Genomic DNA, 9,324 nt, shown 5'->3' with positions numbered 1-9,324 from the left:
TTTTTTAATACATTTTTCCTGGCATAGCATCTCATAGTGGGGACCCTGCAGCTACTGTAAACTTAGCAGCTTTCACTTTCCTAGATTTCTGCTGCCACCCCCCAACCCAGTAAACTGTACCCACCTCCTAAATTCTAGAGGTCTGGCTCCTTTCAGACCTGACTTGAGGAAACTATTTCAGTCCCTAAGAACCAATGTTTATAAATGACCAAGAATGTGCAAACACTGGTAAAAGAGCAAATAAACCCTTCCCCACTAAGTTTCCTGCTTCAGGCCCAGGGGACATGGTGGCTGATGTTGCCAGGTTAGCATAACTTGGGGTCTGAGCATGTAGACACCCACCCACCCTGCACCCACCAGGAACCTTCTGCCTTTTCAGGCACCACTAGTAGGTAGGGAGAGGGGGGGGCTCCAGAGGATTTGTACTTCCAGGCAAACTTGCTCAATACCCTGTGCTTTAAGAAACTTCTGAAAGTGGTTTCTTAACCTCTGACCATTCAAATATGGTCCCGAGATCCTCAAATATGAGCATCACCTGGGAGCTTGTTAGCGATGCACAGTGTCAGGTCCCATTCTCAGCCTTCTGGTCAGAATCTGCATTTTTATGAGAACACCCTCCAGCCCAGGTGATTAATTCTAAACGGGGAAATATAGCCCTAGCCAGGGGTCAGCAACCTATGGCCTGCATTTGGCTCACTGTCTATTTCTTATGCCCCATGAGCTAAGGATGATTTTTATGTTTTTCAGTGATTGAGACACTATGAGCATATTTTATGTGAAAATGGTCTGAAATCCTAATTTCAGTGTCCACAAATATTAGGTGTTTAACATAGCCACACTCTTTAGTTTATGTGTTAGCTGTGGCTGCTTATGGCAGAGTTGAGTATAACTGAGACCATATGGGCCGGCCCTTTATGGGAAAAGTCGGCCGGTCCTTGTCCCAACTACTTGTGGTGGGTTCAGGTGCTTGTGCCCCATGGGGACTTGGGCTGCAGTGGCCAGGATGCTGTTTTACAAGCAGGACTTGCTTACCAGCCCGAAGGAGCAGTGTCCTTGGGCTGAGCCTCCCCCCAGCGCCCCCCCCCCCAAACTCCCCAGTGGCAGGCCCACTGTGCAGCATACCTGTTGAAGGACACAAACCTGTATCTGGCATTCCACGGCCATCCTGACACCTGTCACCAGAGCCCAAGGCTCAGGGCTGAGCTAGAGGTCAGAATGGCACGTGACCCATGAGACCCCCTTCTCAGTCCACAGTTCTGCCCGATTAGATGCTGCTGACTCCTGGCGGGGAAAGTAGAACCTTAGGAAGCCATCCTCAGTCCTTCTCACACGTGTGTGGGCACCCAGCCACGGAGGTGACTCTCATGGGGTTCCCTGCTAAGCCCTGGGATGAGGAGGGGGGCAAGCTACCTGAGTTTCCCTGTCCAAAGCTGACTACCCTGCCCTCAGCTGTGTCTTTAGGCCCCAGATGCTCAGTCACTCAGTGTAGTGCCCTTTGCCCTCAGCTGGCTACCTCATGTTCCAGACGGTGATGAGTTGAGTGTGGTTGCTGGGGAGTGACTTGCTTTTGGGAAGGCCCCAAGGACTTTCAGGGTCACCGTAATAACCCCAATTTGTGTACCCCCTGTGGTTCCTGATAATGCTCTTCAGCAGTGGGTCTGAGGCAGTACACTAGATTGGAGAACCATCCCCCACTCTCCTTGAAGGGAAGGTTAAACCTTTCAGAATAACTGCGTAGGCCAGATAAAACCCAGGCTTCTAATCCTTTGGGAGTCATGGATCATTTTGATAATCTGGAAACTTTGTTTTTAGAGAAATAGTGATTTATAGATCTGAATAGTACTTTGTATGTATGTATTTTGTGAACCTATTCAGGGGCTTGTCTCATCCCCCCAAAGCCTGCCTGCCTGTGCACCACTGTGAGGTGCCCCGGGCCGGGTTTGCCTTCTGAGTGAGGTGGTGGTGCAGCCATGGGTTTGCCTTGGGAGCGGGGTGACGGGGCCATGCCCAGGGCCACCTGCCACCTGGGGGTCAGTGAATGAAAAGGTGCGTATGGCTCCCGTGTCCTGGGTCACTTCGCCCACCAGCCACACCCATGCCCTGCTCCTAGGTCTTTTGGAGCGTTAACTCTGTGAATTTTTGAGTTGAATTATAAAATAACACTTTTTTCTTTTTCTTTTTTTAAAGAGTGAGGTAGGAATTGCTACTTGAGGGTACCGTAAAGATATGTCAAGAATTGAGCTGCAACTTGTCTGGATTCCTCCCTCCTCACATTTGTCACATGTGAACGCCATCTTTTTTCTCTCAGGGGGAGCATCATTCCCCTGGGGAAACCCACCTTCGAGACTCCTGCTCTCCGAGTAGAATTTTAGGCTTATCTTGCGAGTCTTACCACGTGAGCCTCACTCTTTCACTCAAAGAATGTTTAAGTTGTTCCCGTGTGCCAAGAACTGTGGGAGGCATGGAGGTCAGGGCTCAGACACGTGTTCTTCAGTCTAGCGCAGTACACAGACCTATCAACGGTCCATGGTGGTTCAGTACAACAGGACAGGTGGTGAAGTGGAGAGAGGTATGGCTGCTGAGGAGGGGCTGCCACTGGAGCCAACCCCACGGGCAGGTGGGAGCTAGCAAGCTTGAGAAAGGCCACCACATTGCTGCCTTGTCCTTTCTTTCCTCCTCACCCTAGAACCTACCGAAGAGCACCGAGCCGCGACCAAGGGGAGCCGGGGCTGGGATTGTGCCCCATCTCTCCCCATCCAGCCCCCAAACCCACTCTGCCTCTTTTTCCCTAGGGCCCCAGAAACACCTTTACCACATACCATGTGATGATTCTTTATTTGCTCGGGGCAGGAAGTCGGTTTCATTTGCCTTGGATGCTGGGCAAATACTTGTTGACCAAGTGAATTCTTCCTTCTGCTTTCCCAGACGTTCACACAGAAAAAAAAACAAAGCTTACCTACAACCTAAGAGAGCTGCTTCCCCAACATGGTCTGTGCTGGTTCTGGTCAGGAACTTCAACCGGGGAGGGCCCAGGCCTTGACTGAACTGGGCCAGAGGCGAGAAGGGCCCAGAGCTCAGCACATGGAGGGCAGAGCCTGCTTTTCCTTTCTAGCCTCTGAGCTGGGCGTGTCTCCAGGAATTTACTCCTCCCCTCGTGCCCGCTGCCGGCCGAGCTCGCGCACGGCCGCTCTGATCCCTGCAGACTGGGGCAGCCTGCTGGTGACTATGCTGTCAAGGCCATGTGAAGGGGCCTGCCAACACCCAGTAGAGCCTCCTCTTCACTGGCAGTTCCAGGAACCCCCCCTAGCTACCCCTAAGGGCACCGGGAAGCACCCCCCCCCCCCCCCCCCCGCCATCACAAGACGTGCATCTGTAAGTCATTTACGGGAGCAGAGCTCAGAGGCCTGGTGTGTAACCCCAGTTCCCACTGTACCCACATCAAGGACCGCTTTCATAATCACTCTAGCCAAAGGCCACATGTTACAGGCTAAGTGAGGGAGAAAAGCTGTGTTTAGGGAAGCTCTCAGAAGAGTGGGGGGTGAGTGGAGGGCAGCGTTGGGGGGGAGGAGGGGCAGGCAGTGCTGGGGAGACCACCCTGGAAGGCCAGCCCAGGAAAACAGACACAATTCCCCATCTGCACCAGCCCCTGCCTTCCCAGAGCTCTCCCTAAATCGCGTGGGCCCCCCCATGAGGGGGCCTCGCCTTCCCCCTTCCCTGGCTTCTGAGGTAGCTAATCTGGAGTGGGGGACAGCCAGCAAGGCAGGCCTTGGGCTCCACAGGAGCTGTACCCATCCCGGCGCTGACTGTGCCCCGGGAAGGCCTGGCCATGGTGGTGGCCGACAGCAGCCCCAGGCCAAGCTCCTCCGATGACACGTCTCCTGGTAGCAGGTCGCCCCTGGCAGACGGTGCCACCAGCGCCAAGGACAGCAGACACCCAGCAGGCCAGCCAACCCAGACCGGAGCTGGTTCTGAATGTGTTATTTTTTTGGAAATGACAGGCTTTCCTCAGGGCCCAGCCCGACGCCCGCCTAGAAAAGGGGTAGGCGTGGGCTTCAGGGTGGGGGTCAGGCTGTGTGTGGGAACCAGCAGCTCCTCCAAGAGCAGGACTTATTTTTAGTCTTCTCCCCAGTCCCAAATAAACTGAGAGCAGCTGGGAGCCTGTGGGTAAATGCAGAGTGGAGCAGAGACAGGAAATCGGGGTCTCTCGGTAATGAGTTCCAGCCACTGCAGAAAGGGGAAGCCAGACAAGGAATTTTCTTCAGGACTGTTTCCCTCTGGCAGGCTCTGGTATTATCACCAAAAAGAATGTTCCTGTGTGTGTGTGTGTGTGCGTGTGCGTGTGTGTGTGTGTATGTGTGTGTGTTTACAACTCCTGTCCAAGTCTGTCTTTTTTCCCTACCTTTTCGCTAGGGTTGATTGCTCCACAGGCTCTGAATCCCAGAGCTGGTGCCCGTGTGTGTCTGGGGGCGGAGGGGAAGGATACTGGAGCAGCACGGTCCGGTCTGAGCCGTTGTGTATCTGAAACTGTTCAGGGAAAGACTGAAGGACATGGGCCAGGGAAGTGGGGAAACTTGAACACAGCTTGACGTCCCCAGGGGGAGGGGGCAGAAGCAAGGAAGAGGAGAGAATTTGGTTTCTAGCCAGAAAAAGGGCTTTTTCCACCAAGGACTCTAACTGCTGACATGGGTGCCCAGCATGGATGGGGACATTGATGTTTACAAGCATTTTGCGTGGCTGAAGAGGGTAAGTGACTGGCTGCTTTATCTGGGTCTCCCTGAAGATGAGGGCAAGAGAGACGCTGGGGGGGGGGTGCAGGGGGGGAGGTGTATTTGTCCGGCAAAGCCCTGTCGTGGCCAAGTTCTCCATGAGAATCTAATTATAGGCACTAGGGGAGAAAACAGTCAGCTGTCTTTGTTTCTCCACTGACATTCTGGTGAATGAGCCTCTGTACAGAAAGGCACGAATGGGGTGAAGAAAGTTAGTTAGTTTAACTCGGGTGCTTAAACAGTTGGAGGCTCCAAACACTGTGACCAGAAAAAGGTGCCCCACTGCCCTTGGGTTTGAGGACACAGAGAGGAAGCTGCATCCTTTCAAAATCAGACCTCTGAACCTCTCTGCTCTGATGTTATCCGAGGCAGAGTGTTAGTTGCTGTCAGCCGGGAGAGCGTCTGTGTTTCCGGAGGAAGCCTCCTGGGGAGTTCTCTTCTGACTGCTCTGAAGCCAAGGGTTTGGGTTGCAAGTTGTTTATGCCCTTTCTTTAGGGGATGAGCTCAAGTGTGGGGTGTGAGCCACGAATGAATGAATGAAATGAACGTTGGGGCTGGAGTGGCATCCGTACTCGCAGAACTCAGGCTCTTTCCTCCTTCGTGACCATTTTTAAACCGTTGGCCAAGATGTTGTCCATTTATTTTCACACAGAAGCTGAGTGTTTCTCAGAAGTAGGAAGGGCAAAAGCAGCTGACAGATAAGAGATTGGACATTGTAACCGGGGAGGGACAGGACGTGTCCAGCTCGGAAGGCCCCCGATCCCCACCCCGAGATGCAGGGATGCTGGCTTTTGTGTGCACCCCCTGCAGCGTGCGTTCAGCAAATATTTATAGAGACGGGGGTACTGGGTGTCCAGTGGTGAGCAAAGTGGAATCCGTCTCTGCTCTTGTGAATCTGCCCTCCGATGAGGGAAGCAGAGGTTACCGTCCCAGTGAATAAACGTGAAGTTACAAATTAAGTGCAGTGAGGAACAGGAACTGTTAATGGCCACCATCGAGGGTGATGAATGAGTGAGAGGGGGGAGTCATGGAGCCCTCTGAGCAAGGAACATTTCATCGAGACCTGAAAAACAGGAGTGAGTCAGGTGGAAAGTGGGGGGAGGGGGGGAGAACATTCCAGGCAAAGAGGCTAGTATGTGTAAAGGTCCTAAAGCCAGAGGGAGTTGGCCCAGGGTTTTGAAGGTGCAAGGGAGTTCAGGACTGAGAGAAAGCCAGGGAGGCTGAGCTCTGTGACGGGAGCTGGCAGATGCCCGGTCACACAGGGCAGGGGACAGTAAGGCTTGTGGGGGGCGTGGTGTGTATGACAGGGGACTTATGGCAGGGGAGTGACCTGGGACACACGGGGGGATCCAACTTGTACTTTAAGAAAATTACTCTCACTGTGATGTGGTGTATGGCAAGCCGTGTTGTGAAAAGCAAGGCAGCTGAATAAAACTAGAGCTCTGGGGACTCGTCGGGACCGACTGGTACAAACCCTCCATTTAACAAAGCCCAGGAGAGGCTAAGGACCTTGTGATTATTAGTGTTAGAGCTACTCGTGGTGCAGCCTGATCTTGAACCCTGCTTTCTGTCTGCCAGGCCAGTTCTCATTCCTCCTCTCTTTTGCCAAATACATAGAAAAATATTGGTTTAGAACCCAGCAGAAATCCTGTCTGCTCAGCCCCTGCTCAGCTGTGGGATGGGGGTCCTGCAGCCAGCTAGAGCACACTGAGGGGGCCAGACAATTTGGCAAAGGTTTGTATCCATTGTCTTAAGCATTTGAAAACCTTCACTGGAGGTTCTGGGGGAAAATAGGTGAGGAGTGCACTTCCCATCACTGAGTTTGTTTTTCTATATCCAAATGAAGCTTTTTAATCCGGAGGTCTTCCAGCTGTGGTGTGCCTGGGACCATCAGAGCCAGGTCCCAGTGGCTCGAACTCCATACCTCGCGCCGAAGTTCTGGCCATAGAGGAGCTGATTTTGCAGGTGCTGCCGTGTCAGAAGGCCCTTTGTCCTGAGACCCCGGCTGTGCACACTGGTTCCCATGCACAGTGCACATCCGCTGAGGGAAGCTCGAAGCACGGAGACCTCAGAAACCGCTGGGATGACTCCTAGCAAAATAGATATTTTTCTTCTACTTTTAGAATTAGGATCATTAAAAACAAAGCACAAAGTATAGCGTATGACCTAGGAAGAATAATCAGAGTATCTCTACCCGGAACACTATTACCGGATTCTTCTCTTTTAAATCCTCTTAAAAAAAAAAAAAAATCCCTTCATCCCGTGACCCTGCTCCTAAGCCCCCAGGACTTGCCTTTAGTCTAGAAAAGAAAGCCCAGGATCACCTGCCTGCTTGACCTTTGAGACTTTTTGCAACCCAGCCTCTACTTACCTTGTTGGTCTCATCTTTTATATCTGCTCTGAGCTCCCACATGTGCTCCCTCCCTTTTCTGAGCTTATGCCCAACGTCCTCCTCACTGCCACCCACTTCTCGTGACTCCGTCAAGGCTCTTGTTTGCCAGCAGTCTCCTCTGCCGACCCCATCCCTGCAGTGGGCTCCTCCACTGTGGGTCTCTAGTACCCCCCGTCTGCCCAGCTCACACTTCCCTTCTCCTGCTTGTCCTCAAGCCGAAGTGGCTTGGAGAGCGGGTTTCTCTTGGCCCAGGGTTTTGAAGGTGCAAACGCTGTCTCCTTCATTGTCCCATGCAGACGGGGTGACTCTAGAAGAGACGGGTGAGGGGTGATCTGATGCACAAGCTAGAAGCCCTGGCCCTTAGGACCAGCCTGGGAGGGCAGGGTCTCGGAGCGAGACCGAGTCTTTGAATTTGGGGGCAGCGGGGGAGATGCCTGTGGGCAAGGAGGCACAGAGCTGGCGGGGAAGCATTGGCTCGGAAAAAGGGGACATTGTTCTGTGGCCTTTGGGGGATGGGGATACTGTGTACTATTGTAATTAAGAACACGTGGCTTGAAGTAAGGCCTGAGCTGGAATCTTGGCTTTGCGGCACCTCCTACCTACGTGATCAGCCCTGATTTCTTCATGTCTGCAGTAAGGAAGGTAATAGTGCCGGCCGCATACAGGTTTTGTGCGGGTCAAGTTAGCTAATGTCTGTAGAATGCTTAGCGTAGGACCCTGCCTGAGAACCGCGATACCCATGAATGGTGACTGACCGCTGTGAGGGTGGTGGGAACTGAAGGGGGAACGGTGGGACCAGTTGGGTTCTCTCCCAGCAGCATATGCTGGGCCATTCCCCCCTCCGGCCCTCCGCGCCTTGCTGTGTGCCACGTCGAGGTCTCTCACTGAAGACCAGAAAGGGGCAGTTGTGACCTGGCCCATGGGGAGTAGCCAGAGGCCCCAGCAGCTGCTGGCTCTGGCCAGCTTGGCCTTGGCTGCTGAGTGGAGGCTGGCCAGAGCCGCTCCTCCAGCTCCCTCTCCAACGGACAGAACCCAGGGACAAGGCAGTCTGCTGCAGGCATCCAGAAGGCCTCTGCCCCTCAGCTGTTTGATTCCTGACTGGCTCACACACAGCTCACACCTGCCCTGCTTCAAGATCAGTGGATCCAACCCACAAGAGTCATGAAAGAGTCTCTAAAAATAGCTCCAGGCAGGGTCTGCGGGGCCCACCCACTGCCCTCTGAGTGGAGCTTATTTTCCCAGTAACAGAAATCCCACCACTGTCAGCATCTTCACACTGTTGCTGGCTTCTAGCATGTTCAGCATTTAAGCCAGCTTCCAGGCCAAAGTCAAAGAGAAGGGAGTTACTGTGGATCCCCTCTGCAATGAGCTTGGGTTCTGTAGTGGAATGTGGAATGAACTCAAGCTGCTAATGCGAGACTTTACTTTGTGTCATCTGGTACTCAAATGGTTGATCCGGTAGCCTGGGCCAGAAGAGCTGCAAGGACACATGGACACATAGGCATCCTAGCTCCAGACCTTGACTTGCCTTGCACTCGAGTTGGGCTGCAGTACAAGGGGGGAGAGGTAGACAGCAGCCTCTAAAAGCCATTCCTGCTGGCTGACAGCATGGATCCTGGATCCAGCTCCTTAGGCTCACGTCTCCGGTCCGTGTGGCCTTGGAGGATTGATTTAACCCCCCTGGGATTCAATCTCCTTGACTGTAAAATAGGATAAATATATGGATAGTGCTCAGAAAATGCATTGTAAGCATTCGTTATGGTGGTGATGATCTGGATCATAACTGGCAGCCTTGGGTTGCTCCAGAGCCGTATGCGCCACCGTGATTCTGGGTGGAGAGGTTTTTCAGAACCACAAGGATGACAATAGCGGGTATGGTTACCCCAAGGGTTTTTAGCTGTGTGCAATTTCCTACAGGTACCTCCCGTCTTAGCCAATGTACCCAATATGCCCAAGCATCCTATTCTGCAGTATAATGGAGGAGCTGGAATTCCACCATCTCTGACCTCTGGCACCTGTGAGTCCTGTCCATGAGCTTCTTGGAGAGGCCCCCAGGCCTCTGTCCCAGCGGGGTTTAACAAGGTGACGTCATGGCAGGGCTAAATAGCTTGTGGATTCGGCAGAACAGCACAGCCACTGATAGTGGGCTGGCAGCCCGGATCCCGG

The 9,324-nt window shown here is 53.1% G+C and overlaps 1 protein-coding gene across 9 annotated transcripts in view; it reads left to right on the top strand.

The window, feature by feature from the left end:
- The window catches only part of PPFIBP2 (PPFIA binding protein 2), a 146,025-nt gene that overhangs the window by 61,299 nt on the left and 75,402 nt on the right, over nt 1-9,324 (top strand). The window contains exon 1 of one of the 9 annotated variants that reach the window (XM_073882978.1): nt 4,400-4,743. The exons of 7 other annotated variants lie outside the window; for them this stretch is intronic. In XM_073882978.1, coding sequence (XP_073739079.1) covers nt 4,696-4,743 — 48 coding nt within the window. In that variant the 5' untranslated portion in view covers nt 4,400-4,695. Of the gene's footprint in view, nt 1-4,399; nt 4,744-9,324 lie in introns of those variants that run through there. One more of the 9 variants, XM_073882979.1, reaches the window with a different exon arrangement.

Source organism: Callorhinus ursinus, unplaced genomic scaffold (assembly GCF_003265705.2).
Source record: "Callorhinus ursinus isolate GAN/ISIS: 27379988/994484 unplaced genomic scaffold, GSC_fseal_2.0 scaffold49, whole genome shotgun sequence".
Taxonomy (NCBI): domain Eukaryota; kingdom Metazoa; phylum Chordata; class Mammalia; order Carnivora; family Otariidae; genus Callorhinus; species Callorhinus ursinus.
Note: the sequence above shows the minus strand (reverse complement) of the source record. Positions and strands in the feature narration are given on the sequence as shown.